This window comes from Penicillium mononematosum (assembly GCF_028829835.1).
Source record: "Penicillium mononematosum strain IBT 11891 chromosome Unknown utg000005l:1.0-9366267.0:1.0-9372171.0, whole genome shotgun sequence".
Classification (NCBI taxonomy): Eukaryota; Fungi; Ascomycota; class Eurotiomycetes; order Eurotiales; family Aspergillaceae; genus Penicillium; species Penicillium mononematosum.
Window position 1 is genome coordinate 6,961,273 of NW_026643275.1, and position 19,264 is coordinate 6,980,536.

The window sequence follows — 19,264 nt, forward strand, 5'->3', positions numbered from 1 at the left end:
TCTGCTGGATTGATTTTACTCTCTTTCTTTGCTCTTTACCGATGTGTTTATTTCCTAAGAGAATCACATAATTACTTCATAAAAAGGAGCAATATCCAAAGAAAATCTATTCTATTAACGGCTAAGACCCTCTAAACCAGTCTAAAGCCCGAGTCTGTACTAAATCCCCGGTGAATACACAGCAATCTAAGTGTAACTAAGTAGTACAGAAAGAGATACCCAGAACAATAACCGGCCAAATATAACACAAAGTCTGGGGATATGAAACGCTAAGCCAAAACCTGGAAAACAAAAAACGCCGAGCATTAGTCCCATAAGGCTGAGTGGAGAGATGAGAAAGAAACGTGAGATCAAAAGATCAACCACGAAATGCGAATCTAAACATTAAATGAAAACAATGTGAAGAGATCATCAGGTCATTAGCCCATCAAAACCCTACCTTCCACGCTTCTCACAAGGATCAGCATCTTTTCTTTTCTTCCTCTGATCCTTGATATCAAATCAGAAAATCACTCCCCGCTCTCGACTCTCTTCATCAAGGAATCCCTCATCCGCACATTGACCACACCACCAACACCATACGCAGGAACAATCTTGCCCATGCGCGCAAAGCAACTAGGCACATAGTCCCGACGAATCCGCGCCACACGTTCCGTCCAGCGCAGACCACCGGCCGGCTGTCGGTTATACAGATCCAAACCGAGGAGGTGCATGGGCGTACTAGCGAACTGCATAGCAGCGGGACAGGCAAACTGCGCGATGCTGGATTTCATGGTTGAGCTTGAAGCTAGGAAGTCTGGGACTGAGGGTGCGATGAGGGCAGGGATATTGAAAGAAGCCCAGATTGTGATACTGTCGCGGAGACAGAAGAGGCCGTAGGAGACTTTAGGTATTTGGAGAGTTGGTGCTGAGGGTGCGGAAGGAGGGAGTGGGGCGCGCAGAGCGGAGCTGTACTTCCGCGCGACTAGGTTTGTGTTTATGGTGCTGTTTCTAGCTGGAGATTCGGAAGGAGAGGCGCCGAACATTTTGGCGAAGCGCGCGTCTTTGTAAACGCATATCGTCATGTTCACTATTGTTGTTGCGAAGAACTTGGGGAGGCCTGTGTCTATGGCATTGTAGGGCTCGTTGTGTGTTGTTGATTTGAGGGTATCTATTGCGTTCGCTGTGAGGTAGGTCGAGGTGTATAGGGTGTAGATGAGGATGAATGGAGTGCTGAAGAAGAAGCCGCTGGGTCGAGCAACCATCGATCGGAGGCAGTTGTTGATTGTTTGGCCGATTGGGAAGCCTTTTGAGGCTTTCTCCATAATTGCACTAGAGGAATTAGTCTTACATTCGTAACACATCAGAGCCGTGATAGTCACTTACCGATCAATGATGGTGATCAATGGGCAGGTCAGCACGCCGGCTGTTGCTGCGCTAGCGACATCGACACCGAGTCGCTTGCCCAGGTCCTTGGTATTCCATGTTGGCTGCGTGGAGCGTTTGCTGGGGGCTTGTGCTTGACGTTCCTGACCCCGTTCCTGCTTTACAGTCGCCATTGTTAATATTGTATCTTGCACAACAGCATCCCGATTCATGCTCATGTGATATGGAGAGAGAGGTTATGCATTGAGTAAAGGAGTACACAAGATGTCAAATGAGACAAGATGAATTACAAATGCGAGATCTGAGAGATTATATCTATCAATCATCTCCCCCAGCTTCGGACGAGAATGACCCGGCCGCGACCCGGCGCCGGCTCTCCGATGCCGGCCCGATAGCTTATCGGCTAAACGCTGTTCCATTTGGTTATGTATATGGAAATGGAGTAATACAAGGGAGTATGGGTTTTGCTTCATTATACTCTTATTCTTATTTTGGAATCAATCCCCCCCCAACGCCAAATATCAAGATCCTAACTACATATCTAGCGAGCTTCAATACCCTCCATAGTGACATTGACCGCACCAGCTTGCACCAACTAAAAAGCAAAGTTAGCAGAAATCCAAAATTATGCAAGGGACATAATACATACCGCTCGCTGCAAGTCGTCAATCAGGTCATCCACATCCTCAATACCGACACACAACCGGATCAAGTCTTCAGGGAAAGCGCGCTCCGCCCGCGTCTTGGCGTCAATGCTGGCATGACTCATACGACACGGCATACTAATCAGACTGTTGACACAACCAAAGCTGACACTAATAGCCCAGATCTTGGCGCTCTCCACAATGCGCTCGCTGATGGCCGTGTCACCGGTCTCGAACGAGAGCACAGCACCGGCGCCCCGCGCCATGGAATTGTGAAGTTCATATTGTGGGTGGGACCGCAAACCGGGGTATCGCACCTTGAAGCCAAGCGACTCAAGGAACTCGGCGATGCGCTGGGTATTGCTCTGCTGCTGTTCCATGCGGACCTTTAACGTCTTCACGCCACGCAGCAGCAGCCAAGAGTCGAACGGTGACAGGCCGCATCCCGACGCGTTAATTGGGAAGTATAGACGTTCTCCAAGCTGCAGGTCGTTCACGGCAATGACACCGGCCATCAGGTCGTGGTGGCCGGAGAGGTATTTGGTGCCACTCTCGTAGACGACATCGGCACCGAAGTCTAGCGGGTTCAGGAGAAGGGGAGACATCATAGTGTTGTCCACAGAGACAATGCAGGCGGGGTTCGCTTCGTGGGCGGCAGTAGCAATCTTTCCGATATCGACGATCTTGATCAGGGGGGTTGGTGGGGGTCTCGAGCAGCACCATGGTTGTCTTCGAGCTCAGCACCTCCTGGACCTTCTCGGGCTGTGTGGTGTCGACGTGGTGCACGATAATTCCGCCGTTGGTCGAGAGGTACTTGAGCAGACGGTTGGTGCCGCCGTAGAGGTCGTCCCCAGTGACCACCTCGTCACCGGGGCGAAGAAGCCTTGTAATCACATCTAAGGCTGCCATACCGGAGGACACCACCAGGGCGCGCTGTGCCGACATGATCTTGGCCAAGTGACGCTCAAGATGTGTGCGAGTGGGGTTACCGGACCGTGTGTAGTCATACTCTCCACCGCCGGCGTTGGAGGCTTGTTTGAAGGTAGCACTCTATGTGATTTAGTAATGATCAGTATTTATGTGCAATTCTCGCCAGGGGTGGATCTGTACCTGATAGATAGGAACACTGCTGGCATTGTATTGGTCACTCCCTTCGGTGAAGACCAGCTCGGTGGCGATATTGTACCGGCGACCGGTATGAGGACTGGATGGGGCAGGGGAAGGAGGAAGGTCATTGCCTGACAGGTCAACCTGAGGGAAACCCTTTTTTACACCGCTGGATGACCCCGAGGCAGCATTGGGAATTCCGGATCCTGAAGCCGACATCGCTGTAGCGGGGCAGAGAGAATGTGTGTATGTGTATGTGTATAGAGAATAATTGAGGTTAATTCAAAACAAACAAAAGATGCGAATATGCCAGAAGTGTAGAAAAGGGGAATAAGAAACAAAATCCAAAAAGAAACAGAAACAGAAGAAACAGAAGAAACAGAATCCCGCAGTTCACATCTTCTTCCCCCGGACAAGCTCCAAGTCGCTGATTCGTCGAGCCACGGCCATTGCGATCTCGTCATCCGCTAGTCCCAATTAGGAAAGTAAGTATGTGAGTCAACATTGATATTCCAAGATAGCCCTGGAGTGACAGTCTGGGATTTATATGCGGGTTATAGTTGATTATATTATGTTTTATCTCACATTTATAGGATATTTTATATACATTTAGGGAGGGAACCCTTAATAGCTGTGGATATGGAGACTATGAACGTTGATATCAATGTTAATACGGAGTATAGCTTGTCTACATACATGCGTAGGCATGGTTGCTTCCTAGCCAAAATTCACTTCGGTCTTTTATATATTCCAAGCAAAGAGATACATGTATATCAATTGAAAAGTAAATTAGAAGCAATGCAACGCTCTTTTACAATATATATCGATGTATACTCTGGTGAAAAACCGCCAAGTCTCGTTAGTCATCCACTTGGCTCCAGGACTTTCCCAAGGTTCAACATTTTTACTCGTCTCTGCTATATATCCAATTGCACATACCCCTATAAAGCCCAGAACCTGGAATATAGAAAAGATATTCGAGGCTATTCAACGCCGTAGCCAGAGAGGAACCAAACATGGTGTCGGAATCGGAAGCGGCATTCGCCTATCACGAACCTTCAATCAAAACAGTCCTCAACTACACCGGCTTTCTTTTGACACTGAATATAGTCAATACCTGCCTGGACAAGCTCCTCTACTGTGGTTTAATCGGCCAACTCTTCATCGGTGTCCTGTGGGGCACACCCGGGGCACAATGGTTCGGCCAAGAGACAGAAAGAGTGATCCAGCAGCTTGGGTATTTAGGCCTGATACTCCTGATTTACGAAGGTAAGGGGTACCTTGTTCTCTACTTAGATGTGTTTGCTTATAATGACAGGCGGTTTGTCAACCTCAATCAAATCCTTAAAGGCAAACATCCTTCTTTCGACAGCCGTTGCCATCACTGGAATCTGTGCGCCAATGGGCTTGTCATTCATTCTTAAGGAACTTGTGTCAGCGACATCTCTTCAATCCTTCGCTGCCGGTGCAGCCTTAAGCGCAACCAGTCTTGGCACCACCTTCACCATTCTCTCGACCACGCAGTTGACAACTACGAGGCTCGGCACAGTCACCACTAGTGCTGCAATGCTAGATGATGTCGTCGGTCTAGTCATGGTTCAAATTATTTCCAACCTTGGCGGAAGTGCCGCCTCGTTCAGCGCTACGACTGTCATTCGACCTGTTTTTGTTTCAATCGGGTTCGCTGTTGGTCTACTATTGCTGTGTGCATTCTGTTTACAGCCAGGATTGAAGAAATTGCTTGATTGCAAAGACAAGTTCCCAGCCTTTATGGGGACCGCACAATTTGCTTTCCTTGCACAGACATGTGTTTTAGTTGGGATAGTGGCTGGTGCAACGTATTCTGGAACTTCGAGTCTCTTTGCTGCCTACCTTGCTGGTGTGATTGTCTCTTGGTTTGATGGGCTGGTAGCTGAAGCCAAAATACCAATTCCTGTCTTTCAGTCTGAGGACTCCCAAGAACCGACTCCCAACCACCAAGGAAGCACGCAGAATAGCAAGAACTGGCAAGCCGAAAAGACACCTTCGCGTGTGCAACCTCAGGAAACAGAAATACCCCATGATGATACACCTACAGGCGAACTCATCTACAGCCAATATTATAAAGAGCCGGTGAACCGGATCCTTCTCCCTCTTTTCTTTGTGAGTCTTTCCATTCGATCTGACAAGTGACGTACTAACATCAGCAGGCATCCATCGGATTTGCAATCCCCATAACCAAAATGTTCTCAGGTCAGGTTGTATGGCGTGGGATTATCTACGCCATGCTAATGGCGATTGGAAAAATGATCACAGGCCTATGGCTCGTTCGATTCTCTCCGAGCCCTGTGTCGGGTCTAGTCTCTACCGCCAAGAAACTATTTTCATACACTCATTCCTACTGTGCGAGTTCCCAGACCGTCAGCAAAACGTCGAACCAAAACAAGAAAGCCCCACAAAGACCGGCGACTCGAGATGATAGTGTGGATGTTCCAACTCCGGATAATGTCAAAGATGAGTCTCAGTCAATGAGCAGATCTCCTGTACCCACTTTCCGCCCTGATTCCCGCATATCCCTTCCCCCCAAACCAAAGTCCCTGTACCCGTCTTCTATCCTGGGATTGGCAATGGTTGCCCGAGGCGAAGTGGGGTACCTCATTGCTTCAATTGCCGAAAGCCAGGGAATATTCTCCAACGAATCTTCCGAAGGTCCATCTGAGATCTATCTAGTGGTCATCTGGGCAATCTCGCTCTGCACATTGATCGGTCCGATCTTAGTTGGAACTCTAGTCAGACGTGTAAAGAAGCTGCAACAGTCAAGGGTGGATATGGGGTCTGATCCTTTGGGAGTTTGGGGCATTTAACCACCTCGGATACAGTGAGCGATGACCACGCTATATTGAAGCTCAAAAGCGACACCATTGGTACATGGGCAATAATTTTTCCAATATTAGTGACCTTAACGACCCTAACATACACACAACACAGCCGTTCAGCCACCCATCTCCATAATGTCACCGTTCTTAATATGAGTCATGGCGCTCCGGGAATGGGATCCTTGTTGCCGAAAGCCGCCTTCCTGCGTTCCGCAGGAGTCCAAGACGTGATGTCCTTCGAATCACCGCCCAGACACCCATCATTGGCCTCCTTCAGCTCTGTTAATACCTTTGCCCAGCCCCAGGGATCATTGGCATTAGCTGTAGCCTCGGGAAGCTCAACCGTCTCACCAGACGACTCCTCGTAGCGGGGGTGGTTCAAGCCATGAATTTTGACATTGTGTTTGGTGGCATAAGCCTTGATCTTCGCATCATGGTCATCCCAGTCGATACCGTACTCTTCGACATCAACAATGAAGCGAATGAACAGACCCATGATAGCTCCGACGTTCTTTACCTCCGAGTAGGGCTTGAACAGGTCATTTCGTTCCAGGGTGGAAAGCATAGTAAGGAACATTGTGGCGAAGGCTATAAACACCGCATTCACGGTCTCTCCGTCATCGCAGCTGTATGTTGCACTCGTCAGCGTTTCGTTAACTCTCAATATTCTACTTGGGCCCAGTGAGACAAACCCAACCAACGGCATGATAGCATCCATTTGGAAATACAGCCCGGTCGCTTCACAGATAGCCCACTGCATCTTCCAGTCACCATCAGCCTCTTCGAAATCCAAGAGGAGGTTCTCCACTAGCTCCATAACGGCGTATCCAAAGAAGTCATTGTAGACATGCATTTCGAAGTTATCCGGGTCGCGCACGGCAGTGCCGCGTTTCAGCGCAACCCATTTAGCCACTCCGGCGGTTGTGAAGATCCATTTTTCTCCTGGGTGCTCGGAAGCAGGTTTGAGGGTAGTGGCATCGTCCGCCTCCTGACATCAGAATCAGCTATCTAGATCAAACAAGATCAAGATAGACTGGTGTAAGTCACTAACGGCATCATCTTTCTTCTTCTGCTCTATAAACTCCTCATCTTCCTCAGCCTCATCCTCAGACTCATCTTTGTTCTCCGTCTTCCAAGGCGCACAGCCCAGACAAATATAAGAAAAAGCCTTGACTGGGCCGCGGGTTCGCAATTTGAACTCCGAGTCTGCGTTTCGAGATACAGAGACGGGGGCCCATCGCTTGTCCAGTGCGCGCTTGGTTTCCATGTCTACTTCAGCCTTGCTTGCTGGGCCTTTGGACTTCTTTGCGCCACTGTCGGCGGAGCCGGTTGTTTTTCTTTTGGGAGGCATAATGGAAGACAGTTAAATTGAATAAATGGAATAGACGAAAAGAAAAGGTCTAGTTATAAAATTGAAAAAGGTTGGCTTAAATACGACCGACGCGGCTCGACGCGTCGCCGGTCCGGTGATGTCAAATACATCAGGGCCGATCAGGAGTCCACTTATTTTCTTATTTTAGTCTTGGTGTGATGAGCAGAATAATACAAATAGGGTATAAAGAAGACGAGCAATTGGAATTTGTATATACTCCGTCCTAACTCCCACTGGATGCCAATCCATGAAGTTCCCCAACATGACCCAAAACAGAGGAAAACGAAAACAGAATATTGAAGACACAAGAAAATGACAAAAGACTGCCAACCTCATCAGGATATTCATAAACCAGACCGTCCGTAAAGACAGGACAGACGAAAGAATCCCACAACGCCGCGGCCGAACCCCCTATCTCCAAAAGCAATCCATTTTGAGACTGGAAAAAAAAAGAAAAGGAAAGCTCCAAAAGATGACAGTATATACCAGCGTAAATTAGATTAGAATCTTTAAAGGGACCACGGGGTGTACTTTGTACTCCAAAGCCCCCAAGTCCACTTTGGACAGGAAAACTGTGCGTAACAGCATAAACATGAAGCGTAACATACTCCGGATCGCCATTGTTTATGCCGCCAGATCCCCGAAACCGCCGTTGATGCCGAAGAATTGGAACCTGTTGCGCGTCAGCAAAAGAATATCATTTAAGGAGAAAAACCGTGAACAGCACAAGTTCTTGGGAGACGTACCAGTCCTCGACATTCAACGTCGTTGGCGCTGTCGGCCCGCTACGAGAACTACTACTCCAGGTATCATTGTCCTGGCTAGCAGCGTCCATCGCGGCTCCACTCATAGTGCCATCGAGACCGTGCATGGGTGGCCAGGCTTGCTGATGCTGGCCCTCCATGCCAAACATCTGCTGTGGCGGGTTAGGATGCATCCCCATTGCGCCCGGCAGTCCTGACATTATCGGCGGGCTACCGTGGGAGATAGACATGCTACGGCCGGAGACGGGCTGCGGCTGATTGCTCATCATAGGACTAGGGCGCGAAGCCATTCCCGGGGGCATCTGTGATGGGATCTGGAGGGACGGGTCGACTGCGGCGGGCTGGGGTGGCGATGTCAACTCCGGGAAGAAGGCGGTACCGTCTGGGAAGAGCTGGTCGGGCTGGAAGTTCTCCCAGAGGGAGGGGGAGAGGTTGGGAGAGGTGCGGGTTACTAGGAAGAAGTCGGGGGGTGTAGCAGGAGAGAGAATTGGCCGTTGAACGGTGTGGTAGGCCTGGTGTTGGCTCGGGAATTACCCGTGCCAGTCATTGGATCGTGAGGACCGCGGTGAGCGTTTGGTGATTGTTGGCCGGGAAGGGGTTGGTTCAATTCCCGGGAGGGTGTGACAGCAGGTGTCTGGGGCCGGGAGCGCTCGTATGAGACAGGGGGTGTAGGCCCGCCACCATTTGGCATGCCGATATCCATGTCATCAAATTTGCGCTTCGGGGGGTCATGCCTCTTTGAGGAAGATGATTCTCCGTGGCGCGTGCGCTGATGTCTCCGGCCTGCAGCCTTCTGGAGTCGTTCTTCCAACACTTTGTTTCCGAGGATAGACTCGAATAGCGTGTTCACCATCTTCGCTACCAGCCAGACCTTTGATACATCCTTGAGGGCTAGCATGCAAACATTGATTCTTTCCTGGCAGGTGGCCACAATTGAAGGAACCGAGGAACGCATTTGGTAAACGTGCATGATCAAGGCGGAGAATAGACTGTAGACAATGAAAGCAGGAGTGTACCGGATCTCCCCGTGCGCCTGTAGGTTCTCAACAATAGAGGTAATCATGCCTGCAGCTTGGAAGGCAATTGTTCGCGATGGATAAGCCATTTCTTCGACCCTGTAGTTATTGGGTGCGGATGAGGCAGGCGGCATGTGAGCCCTGTGGAGAAGACAGAGCGTGGTGTAGTAATTTGAGTGCAAGAGAGCCGCCCAGAAATGATGCCGAGAGCGTTGCCAGCATACTTCTTTGGGGCAGTTCTGCAGCCAATCGGCGAGGGCCATATCCGAGTGGGTGAGATCCATTGCATTCATTCGCCGTGACTTTGAAGCCACAGAGTACTGCTGGGACAGAACCAAGCCCATGATCTCGCACAGCTTGACATACTGCAGGAAGAACTGGACATGGACAGGGTCTGCTGGGTATTCGGCGACAATGTCGAGCTCATCCTCGATGAAATCGTCTTCCGTCACCATCTCTACATCTGAGTCATCTGTATTGATCCCAATGGGCCGTCCCAGTGCAACAGCGACAGAGCGATCCCGGGTGAACAAGGTCCACCAGATTCTTTTCCAGAGTCTTTTGTCTGGTTTGTTAAGTTGGGACATTTCGACGCTGCGGTGCATTCCAGAGCCCTGCGCTACCACCATAGCGACCCGTGTCCAGTAGAAGACGTTCTTGGTGACGTCTGTGACTAGTCAGAAAATTCATTAGGATAGATTGGTATAGATTGTGAACTTACCTTCCGGTCCCTCCCAGTACCAACCCAAAAGCACTAACGCCTGCACGATTGTGACACGGTCATCCTCATAGTTAGCATCATAAAGCGCCTTAGCACGCTTATAAAAGGTCATAGCCGCAGGGGTTGTCGAGCCATTCGCATCCATAAGCTGCTGGTTAGTGCAGACTCTCGATCCTGCCAGCAGAATCGCCTGCAGCAGTAGCAACGATGGCGGGTTTTTGGGGTCACGGTAGTGACGCATGAAGCGGCTCTTGTTGATAATCGGCACGACGGGAGCCACCCATTTGAAATAGGCGTCGACCAATTCATCACACAGCGGTTTGGGCGGGAGCAGGAACGCCCCCCGCTGGTGCAAGATATCAATTTCCAAATTGTCTAGGTCCGTCAATCGGGCGCGGGATCCTCTAACATTCGGTGGGAGTGGGTAGTGCACGACATCTGCTGTTCCATGGCGGTCTTGAACCAGGAGAGACAGATTCGACGACTCGCCCAAGTACGCCACTCGGCCGGCCTCTTTTATCGGAGCACGAGCAAACTTCGGCTTCATGAATTGGGCATAGGCGTTGTTGGCTGAAGCTTGCTGGGCGGCCTCAGCCTCGGAAAGGGAAGTATTAGGCATGCCGTCGACGCCCATGAGGTTGTTCCGGTATCCAAAGGCATTGCTCTTTTCATCCGAGTCCGAATTTTTGTCCTTTTCCCTGGACGCAGAGACCGAGCCAGATGCGGCATCCGCTGCCTCGGTGCTCGTGGGTCGGAAATGGGCAACTGCAGCGTCGACGATCGAGGAGGCAGTTTGCGGTGGACTGTCATCATACCGAGTATCTTCCTTGTTCTTGTTTTGATTGTTCTTCTTTCGTTTCGGAGACGGGATCTTGCACTCGATGGAGAAAGCGACACAATTGGTGCAAGGCACCCCGAGACTGGCTGCGTCACATCGAACCTAGGCGACGGGAAGGGTTAGAAGGGGAAAAAACGACGACCAAAAGCAAACTCACCTTGCGAGCATGACATGTCTAATTGAGTCGAAAAGAAAAACATCAGCTACATTTTTTTTCAAATCCAAGAAGGGGAAGGATCGAGGATGTATCGCGATAAGGAACTGAGCCGAGGTGCGTTGAGAACCTCGGCCCAGAGTCGCGTCTCCCTAAAAATCCAGACGTACCTCGCACGCGCGTGATGCACGTTGTCTAAGATTAGATAAAAAGAATTAGCAAGCGTATAAAAATGCTTAACTTGAAGAGTTTCCCTTCAGGCACAGGGGAAGTGAAAAGCCGAAAAAACCCTGTCCCTCATCTTTGCGCCCGCACACTTCCCCCGCGACAAATCCGTTTATCAGACCAGAACATCATGTCGGCAATATCCCAATAAAACCAAACAGCAGAACAGCAGAACAGCAAAAAGAACTGGCTTACCTTCTGAAACTCAGCGGTTGGCCTTGTGGACCATTGCGCACCGTAATGCCCGAAGTCCCCGTCGAGCCCGCGTTGCTCGGAGCCGGGCTGGTGTGGTTATCCGATAGCTGGTCGGTGTGGAATTCAGTGGTACTCATGGCCACACAATCTCTCCATCCAGGAATTCAGGCTCGAGTCGGAGAATTGGGGAGGATGCGCACTCGGAGGGGAAGGGGAAGGGGAAGCGATATGATATAAAGGGTGCCAGGCCCACGGGAGTACGTACGGGGTACAGAGTAATAAAGAGGGTAAGAAAGGGGATCTTGAACAAGGCAAAGACGCCACGCGACCAAGAAAATAGAACAGAAAATCAGCAAGAAAAAGTACCGGGGGAGGGGGAAGAGGGAGGAATATCAAAGTTGGGGTGAAGTTGGTTGTGGCAATATCAATTTCCTGGTGGAGTTCCTATTTGGTCAGCATTTGATAGTTATGCATTGGGATTTACAATTGGAATTTATATAGACTTATATTTGATTCTTATAAAATTATAAGATCAAATATTCTTCATATCATTTCCCTTCCATTTCTTGCCCTTCACGTTGTCTACTAAGTACATATATGTAAAAGATGAAAAGGGGTAAAAGGTAACCCTGAGAACCCAGTACTAAACAGCCCATATGGCGCAGGGGTTCACACCGGACCCTTATTGACTAAGCGCTAACGCGGTCCACGGGTGTATGTAAAAGCCACCAAATAATAGTTATGCACTGTTGGAACATGTTGGAATGGGACCACAAAAAGATGGAGAGATCGACGGATGGGGGTGGAAGACCGAAGGTAGCAGCTGGTGGAATGCTTCTTTGTAGTAAACAGGAACACCGTACAACATATTCTATCTATTAGGAAGCCTAGGAGAAGCACAATAGTAGCCTAGGAGAAGCACAATAGTATACTCTATACGGTATAACTCTTGAAGTGCCAATCCTCAGTCCCCAATTGCCAATCCTTTCCAGACATCCCGGACGCTAAACCGGCCTACCCTAATTAGGCCCACCGCGTGGAAATACCATTGCTTCAGCCTCCATTCGGGCTCGGGGGGATCGTCCCGACTGAAAGATTGGTCTTTGGGTCTCTGGGCCATGACGCGAAAGGCTCCAGATCCTGCATTAGCTCCACGCCTCCAATCCTGGTCAAAATGACCACGGCCAGAGCCTACCGCCACGCGGGAGGATGTGGAGGTGAAGGGAAGTTGACAGGGTATACTCCCATGTCGGAAATTTCTCTCTGGGCTGAGCTCGGAGACAATATTCGGACATGGACCATATTAGCGGGATGTGCGGATGTATATGCAGTGTGACCTGCTGATGCCCACTGGCCACTGCTTAATGTATACTTGTATAGGGGGTTCCCAGGGTAAACTAGTAAGCTTGAAGTGTTCGTTTTTCCTTCTTACAAGATATGACATGTGCTAGTGTTCTGTTTCATACATATTAATCTAAAAGGTACTCCGTGTAGATGTAGATCGTTACAACCGATCCAAACTCAGCATCAAAGTCAAACGGTGAGATTGCGGGGGAGAAAAGAAAAGACGGGGACGAAAAAGACCAGGGAAGAAGTTGCGGGGGGGAAATCTCATCTGAGCTACTCCATACTCCGTACTTGGTACTCCGTACAACATACAGAATCAATATGGATGTTCTCCAGAGCGACAAAACCTGAGCCTGGGCAAGCTTGTGATGCCTCGGTAACTTTGAGCTTCGACCAATGAGAGAGCCCCGTTTATTTCCGTTTGCGCCACTCTCAGATGCGAGGGGATAACACGTAAAGAACACACAGTCAGGCAGGTGATTTCCTTTACTCTTTTATTAGGTTCGCCGGGCTTCCCCGGGAAGAAACGGTTGTGCCTTGGATATTTGTAGAATTGCGGATCAGGAGTAAATGGAAGCCCGTTAACGAGACACCCGTGGACAGTTTATGCAAAGTGAAATCGTAGCGAATATAATTCAAATCTCATAAAGCAGGGTTCTCTGAATTAGTGCCTTCTATAGCCAGACGGGGCATGAAATAAAATACATGGGAAAGACTAATTAAAGATGAACATAGCCCGATCTATGCAGGTGATGGCGGTGATGGCATGTGGGCAAAGGGTCCCTATGTGTGTATTATACTAGTTTCATATCCAACTACGACCATCCATTCTTTCCTGATTTGCCCTTGCCCTTGCCCTTGGACTTGAGTTTGGACTTGAGTTTGGACTGCTTGGACCCATTGGACTGGGGCTTCTTCGGCTCCTTGCGGTCCTCGTGGCCACACTCTGTGACTTCTTCGATAGTCTGGACCACGGCAGCCCCAACAGCTGTCACTGTGGGGGCGAAGTCCACACCGCTGACAAATTGCTCGCTGAGGAATTCCAGACCAGCCACGAAGGTGCAAAGGGCGCTTGCAATACAGAAATGGCTAATGGTCATGCCGATGTCAAGCCACGAGCCCTCGTCACGCACCATGAAGAAGAAGTTGAGGGTCATGATGTCTGAGATGGCCATAACAACCATGAAGAGCGCACTTGGGGGTACCTCCAGGCGGCGGTTAAGAATACCTAGATTGGCACTGATGATGGCGAAGGGGATGAGGATTTGGAGAATCAACAGTGCACCCTGGGCGAAGGGATCAAAGACGGGGACAAGGCGGCGAACGCTGTCGAGGGAGAAGGTCGAGATCGACGCCACATTGCCAGTGCTAAAGAACGCCGATTGCAGGAGGAAAAAGAAGAAGAGTGCCACGCGGACGTCGGAGAGAGTAAGGGCACGGTAGTAGAAAGTTTCACCGTTGACGGTCGTTACGCCAGGGTTATTAAGCTTCTTCAAGGTGCCCGCGCCGTGGACATAAATGGCATGTTCCAGGCGAACCCATGTCACAATGGTCATGCAGAAAACAAAGTAGAACAACCCTTCCCATGAGATTGTGAGAATGATAAAAGTTGGCGAGAAAGTCAAGAAGATGATCATAAGACGGTGCAGATAGTGACTGTTCGGATACAGACGGTGGAAGAATGGAAGCGTCAGGGAAGCCACTGAGATTGGGTTAGCATTTCTTGGTGAAGACACAATGTGTGGTCCTAGGACACACTGCTCGGTTAACTTACCTAGAACAACCCATCCAACTACAATATTTCCAAAAGGCAGGCCTTGGCGGGCCTGGAGAGAGATCACAGATGATCTAGTGACGATGACAGCAAGCAAGACCATGCCGAGCTGAATTCCCATAATGACCCGCGAGCCAATACGACCAATGGCATTTGGTTCTTTGGATTCCGGGTCACGGTGTCCAATGATAGCATCCTCAAACAGCAAATACAAGATGCCAGTGAGGAACATGAGCAAACCGCCATATGTGCTGCGAACAGATTAGCCACGTGGAAATTGTTGTTGTGGAAAGGAATCTTACATTGTATCAAGGTTTTCGACCTTGATTACTGGCAGAAGGGTGAAAGAACTCATCAAACCGCAGCCAAGAGCCCAAGTCGCAGACAATAACGCATGACTGCGAATGAAGCTAAAGCCATGAATAACAGGCCACAATGCACCCAGGGCAAAGCAGACGGTGAAGATTTCGCGATGGAAATATGATTGAACCATTGCCTCCATCACACCGAGGAACACCAGTAGCTGGAGTCCAAACTTGAGGTATCCAGTGAAGGAGCGCACATGGCCCAATACAATTTGACGACCGGCAATCAGAGCCTTGCGGCGTGCAAAAACCTCTTCCCAGAAATAAACCGGGAAGAATGCATAGAAGTAGTAGCGCCAGGATGAGCCCTGGCAAAGGAACACTGAGAACAAGGCGACCAGGATAGACGAGAAGAATGAGATACTCGCTGTCGTCCGGTGGGAGTCTGACGATCCATGCAGGACGTGCAGATCAATAACCGTGGTCAGCGCATACGCGATCCAACCCAGGTATCCAACAGAGACAATGGTCCGCAAGAATAGCCAGTCATAGGTTTGTAGGTAGCGCAAACCCTCAAGAGCAACACGAAGAAGCTCGGCAGACGCTGCAATAGCTTCCTCGTGGTCACCGCTGGAGATGAGTGCCTCGATTCTTGCTAGTCTGCCTTCAATCGAGTTCTCGTGGTAGCCCGATAGAGGCTCATAAGGCACATATCGGATCACCGCGTCTCTCTTTTGCTCTTCTTTGACGCGGTACATCTCGAGAACCGCCTGCGTGTTGGCGAGAGCGGCCAACGCCTTTTCTTTGGGGCTCGCATTGAGGTAGTCCAGCGGCAATTGACCGACAGAGTTGACGGGGAAGTCAAGACCCACTAGGTAGGCCATGAGCGCGGCAACATCGGCCTGTGCTACATCGTGTCGGCGAACCTGGTCGAATCCCCAATCAGCCGAGAAACCATCTTCATGACCCGCGGCAATTCCGCCAGCGGAGAGCTGGGGCCGCGCGACACCAGAACCCCAGGCAACCAACGGTGTCCGCGTGTTGTCCGGATGACCGTCACCATGGCTGCCCGTGTCACTCATACCATGGTCTGCGGTGAACACGAACGCCGTTTTATCATCTCCGTAGAAATCCTCTACTAACTTTGTGACGGCCTGGACTCCTTGATCCACCACCTTGATGTTGTGTAGGTACTCGTTCGAGTAAGGACGGAAAGAGTGACCAGTTGTATCCAGTCCCAGCAGGTGGAGGAAGAACACCAATTTGTCGTCCCGCAGTTTCCGGTCCAATTCCGGGTCAGTCTTTGCCGATTCAAAGAGGTCATGGACCTTGGAGAAGACCCACGTATCCAGGTGCGTCGCATCGACAGTGAAGTCCTCCGCTTCTTCGCTGTACATCTCCGCATCGACCCTACCGGGCACGGCGCCCTCCTTGAACATCGGCAGAATATCAGGACTGCCCCAGCTCCAAGTGTGTCGGCTCTTGTTGAACACGCTGTCAAAATTCACAGGGTTCAGCTTCCACCCCGTGGTGACAGCGGACACATCCTCATAGAGGCCTGCGATAAGCGCAACATGGCCCGGCCGTGATTCGGTTGGGACGCGAGTGTGCGAGACACCGAATGTTCCGTGGGAGAGGACTTTCGAGCGGATAAAGGGAGACAGTCGAATCAACTCGTTGTTTTCTGGATCGGCGTCCGGGGATGGGTCTGGGAAAGCTTGGAAGGCCTTGTCGGCCCGTAGGCCGTCGGCGACAAAGAGGACGAGACGTTTGGCGGGTGCTGGTGCTCCAGAAGATCGTTCGACACCATATGGTCGCATGCCACTAACAATTGGACTAACGAAGTAGATGTCAAAGATCGAGTATGTATAGATCAAGTGGAAGACCACTGCGAGGGCAAGAAACCCAACGCGGCCGAGACGCGCCATGATCTATGTCTCGTAGAAATTCAAGTGTTAAAAGAGTGGAAGTGGTCCACTGCCACAAAGAAAGGTAGGGAAATTCACCAAAAAAAGGAGACACGAAGGTCACAACACGTCAACCCGTCAACCTTCTGAGACGCATTGAGGAACTTGGCGGTGAGAGCCAATCACAGATCTCTCTTTGTTTACTCTACTTGCAACTTTCCAGGTTATCCTTTGGCATTTATTTCCCAGTCGAAGCTCTGCACTATCTTCAGAGAGTCAGAAAAATGCACCTTGACTTGAAATCTATTGGATTACAGTGAGGTAGAAAGACATGTGGTCGTTATACAGTAGGGGGTTTCTACCTCCTTTGATGTGGCTTGGAGATAAAAAGGGGATATAGTAAGAAGATAATATCTCGCCAGGTAGCATGCCAATTCAAAGCCGAGCGTCAAGGCAATGGTCTATGGATCAATACTCTGGAGAAAATGAATGGCAGCGAGGCGAGAACTTGTGGTGCCTTGCAATTGATTTGTTGTTGAGGACCTCGCGAAGCGTGTTTCACTGAGCGAAGGGCCCGCTGAGACGTTTACCACTACGTACAAAGTAGACATAAGGGGGCAAGAGTTTTGTAAGCTCGGAAGGTGGACTTGTTGAAATTGATGTGATTGACGATTGGGGCAACATGACATTCCCAGTCCCGAACAAACTCCCTAAAAATGAACAGACCCCTAAAAGACACCGAAGACCGATATAAGTATCAGTACTGCTATTGCGCTGGAAGAGACCGCCGCTTTGTGAGGGCATCAATGACTCGCGTATAAAACTTGGCCGCTTGTCCGCGGACGAAGGTGATGTCCACGGTCAAAAAGTCCGGTAGCAAGTTGACCAGGTCGCGATCGCGGTTGGGGTCTAAATGAGGCAGGTATTGAAATTCAGTTTTGTCGTAATCAGCCGAGGCCTTTGGTACAACAAGATGGAAGTGAAGAGCTGCAAGGAGGTTAGAAGAATGCCATGAATTACTTGGAAATGGAGCAACTTACTTCCGTTGATTCCAGTCTGGATACAATCGTATAGGTAATCTAACTCTCTGTTCTTGACGTCGCGAACGATCAATCCTGTCAAATCGCTGTATAGATCTTCTTTTAGTTGGGCGAGCTGGGAAGCCTGTGCCGCTTCGGCAGTTGCAGCTGCGTTAGCACGGTTGGCCGCACCACCCTTGATGACACTGCCAGGGACCTTTGCAGCCCCCTCGAGACTCGCAGCTGTGTTCCGCGCCGCAGCGAGCTTGGTCTGTAAAGCTTTGACTTCAGACTGGGCAGACGCAAGCTGTGCTTGGGCCTCATCGGCGCCAGATTTGAGTCGAGCCAATTCATCATCACGGTCTTTGAGTTGCTTCTGGAGCCCACGGCTTTGCAGTCCTAGCTTTCGCTGAGCATCCAGTTCGGCCTTGAGCGAAGCGACCAATTCATTCGATGCTGAGGAAGTATCAATTGACCTGCCCTTGTGGCTATAAGACAACAGAAGAGCATACCTTTAGTAACAGTCTCACTGTGCTTTCGCAGTTTCTCCATGTTGGTATTGGCTTCGACAATCCCAATCTCCCGTAGGTTACGGTATTTATTCTCCAAGGCATCGTGCTTCTTGGTCAGTTCACCCAGCCTGCGCCTCAGCTCTGGGTCTCCGCCCTGCTCGGAGTCGGTGCCTCCAAGCTTGCGTTTACGAGGAGAAGACTCCTGTGGGTTGCGTAACATGGATAACCGGGAGCGAGCGTTCTTCACGGGGGACATCGATTTGCGGTTATAGGCTGATCCATCGCGAATAATAGTCTCATCTACGAGCTCCGCTGCGGGTTGCTCGTTCTGTTGAGAATCTTCGACTTCGGGTTCCTTTCTTCCCCGGCTCGCTGCACGAGCAAGAGGGCTCAGGTCGGCTTGCTCCGTATGAGTTTCCTGAAAACTAACGTGTTGAGAACCGCTCGGGGTAAACTCAAATTCACCATCTGTTTGGAGCTGTATGCTGACCGCACGAGGTCGTCCTCGACTGCGTGCTGGGGCAGCCTTTGCAGCCTTGGGCGGCTGCTTCTTTGTATTCCTTGAGGCAAGTGGTTTTTCATTCTCCTGGTTGTCTGTATCTTCCTGTTCTGGTACCATAGCTTCCGTCTCGGTTTCCTGCAAAGGCGTTTCAGTGTCTTGCGCTGCACGGCTGCTTCCTCTGGGTCGTCCTCGGCGGGCGGGCCTCTTGTTTGCAGGGGGGTTCCGGCTCAGTCACAGATACAGCTGCTTGCTGCTTTCTTGTTCGAGTAGCAGGTCTGGTAGGTCCGATAGGTTGGGTCTCAGTCACATTCTCATCTGAGGTACGCGGTCGGCCTCTTCTTTTTTTGGCAGGAGGCTCGTGAGTTTCCTGTGTTTCTGTCGCTTCAACCTGCATGATGTCCTCATCATCTGAGCCTAGTAGACCAGATAGTTTGGGAGGAACTTTCCGTTTGGGCATTGTGCAGGTATACCTAAGTATAACTGTTTGATGACAATTGCATACTCGCGGGACGCGCGCCGACAACAACACCCCCAACAACCGCCTTCTCCGCCTTACGACATGTGATTTTGCATCCCCCCGAGTCCCGCGCCACAAGCTGCCCGAATGATCTTCGGCGACTCGGCTGTCTTGTTTTAATCCTA

The 19,264-nt window shown here is 50.3% G+C and overlaps 7 protein-coding genes across 7 annotated transcripts; 1 reads left to right on the forward strand and 6 right to left on the reverse strand.

Annotated features, from left to right (window-relative positions):
• Window positions 1–509: 509 nt before the first annotated feature.
• N7519_010813 (uncharacterized protein) lies at window positions 510–1,583 on the reverse strand (the record flags this gene model as incomplete). Its single annotated transcript, XM_057297586.1, has 2 exons — window positions 510–1,311; window positions 1,366–1,583. The coding sequence occupies 2 exons, from the start codon at window positions 1,581–1,583 to the stop codon at window positions 510–512; spliced, it is 1,020 nt and encodes a 339-aa protein (XP_057145468.1).
• Window positions 1,584–1,906: 323 nt separating this feature from the next.
• N7519_010814 (cystathionine beta-lyase STR3) lies at window positions 1,907–3,335 on the reverse strand (the record flags this gene model as incomplete). Its single annotated transcript, XM_057297587.1, has 4 exons — window positions 1,907–1,960; window positions 2,015–2,692; window positions 2,730–3,059; window positions 3,120–3,335. 4 exons carry the CDS (start codon window positions 3,333–3,335, stop codon window positions 1,907–1,909), a joined length of 1,278 nt encoding a protein of 425 aa, XP_057145469.1.
• A 797-nt stretch (window positions 3,336–4,132) lies between these two features.
• Window positions 4,133–5,959, forward strand: N7519_010815 (cation:proton antiporter; the record flags this gene model as incomplete). Its single annotated transcript, XM_057297588.1, has 3 exons — window positions 4,133–4,385; window positions 4,435–5,258; window positions 5,306–5,959. The coding sequence occupies 3 exons, from the start codon at window positions 4,133–4,135 to the stop codon at window positions 5,957–5,959; spliced, it is 1,731 nt and encodes a 576-aa protein (XP_057145470.1).
• A 169-nt stretch (window positions 5,960–6,128) lies between these two features.
• Window positions 6,129–7,322, reverse strand: N7519_010816 (uncharacterized protein; the record flags this gene model as incomplete). Its single annotated transcript, XM_057297589.1, has 2 exons — window positions 6,129–6,959; window positions 7,023–7,322. The coding sequence occupies 2 exons, from the start codon at window positions 7,320–7,322 to the stop codon at window positions 6,129–6,131; spliced, it is 1,131 nt and encodes a 376-aa protein (XP_057145471.1).
• A 645-nt stretch (window positions 7,323–7,967) lies between these two features.
• Window positions 7,968–11,393, reverse strand: farA (CeGAL family transcription factor; the record flags this gene model as incomplete). Its single annotated transcript, XM_057297590.1, has 7 exons — window positions 7,968–8,016; window positions 8,090–8,558; window positions 8,642–9,790; window positions 9,845–10,784; window positions 10,840–10,857; window positions 11,007–11,031; window positions 11,257–11,393. The coding sequence occupies 7 exons, from the start codon at window positions 11,391–11,393 to the stop codon at window positions 7,968–7,970; spliced, it is 2,787 nt and encodes a 928-aa protein (XP_057145472.1).
• A 2,025-nt stretch (window positions 11,394–13,418) lies between these two features.
• Window positions 13,419–16,610, reverse strand: N7519_010818 (mannose-ethanolamine phosphotransferase MCD4; the record flags this gene model as incomplete). The annotated part of the gene is made up of 3 exons (XM_057297591.1): window positions 13,419–14,305; window positions 14,378–14,628; window positions 14,680–16,610. 3 exons carry the CDS (start codon window positions 16,608–16,610, stop codon window positions 13,419–13,421), a joined length of 3,069 nt encoding a protein of 1,022 aa, XP_057145473.1.
• A 730-nt stretch (window positions 16,611–17,340) lies between these two features.
• On the reverse strand, window positions 17,341–19,079 carry N7519_010819 (putative chromosome segregation protein (Pcs1); the record flags this gene model as incomplete). The annotated part of the gene is made up of 4 exons (XM_057297592.1): window positions 17,341–17,576; window positions 17,630–18,064; window positions 18,121–18,757; window positions 18,864–19,079. 4 exons carry the CDS (start codon window positions 19,077–19,079, stop codon window positions 17,356–17,358), a joined length of 1,509 nt encoding a protein of 502 aa, XP_057145474.1. The 3' UTR covers window positions 17,341–17,355.
• Window positions 19,080–19,264: the final 185 nt, after the last annotated feature.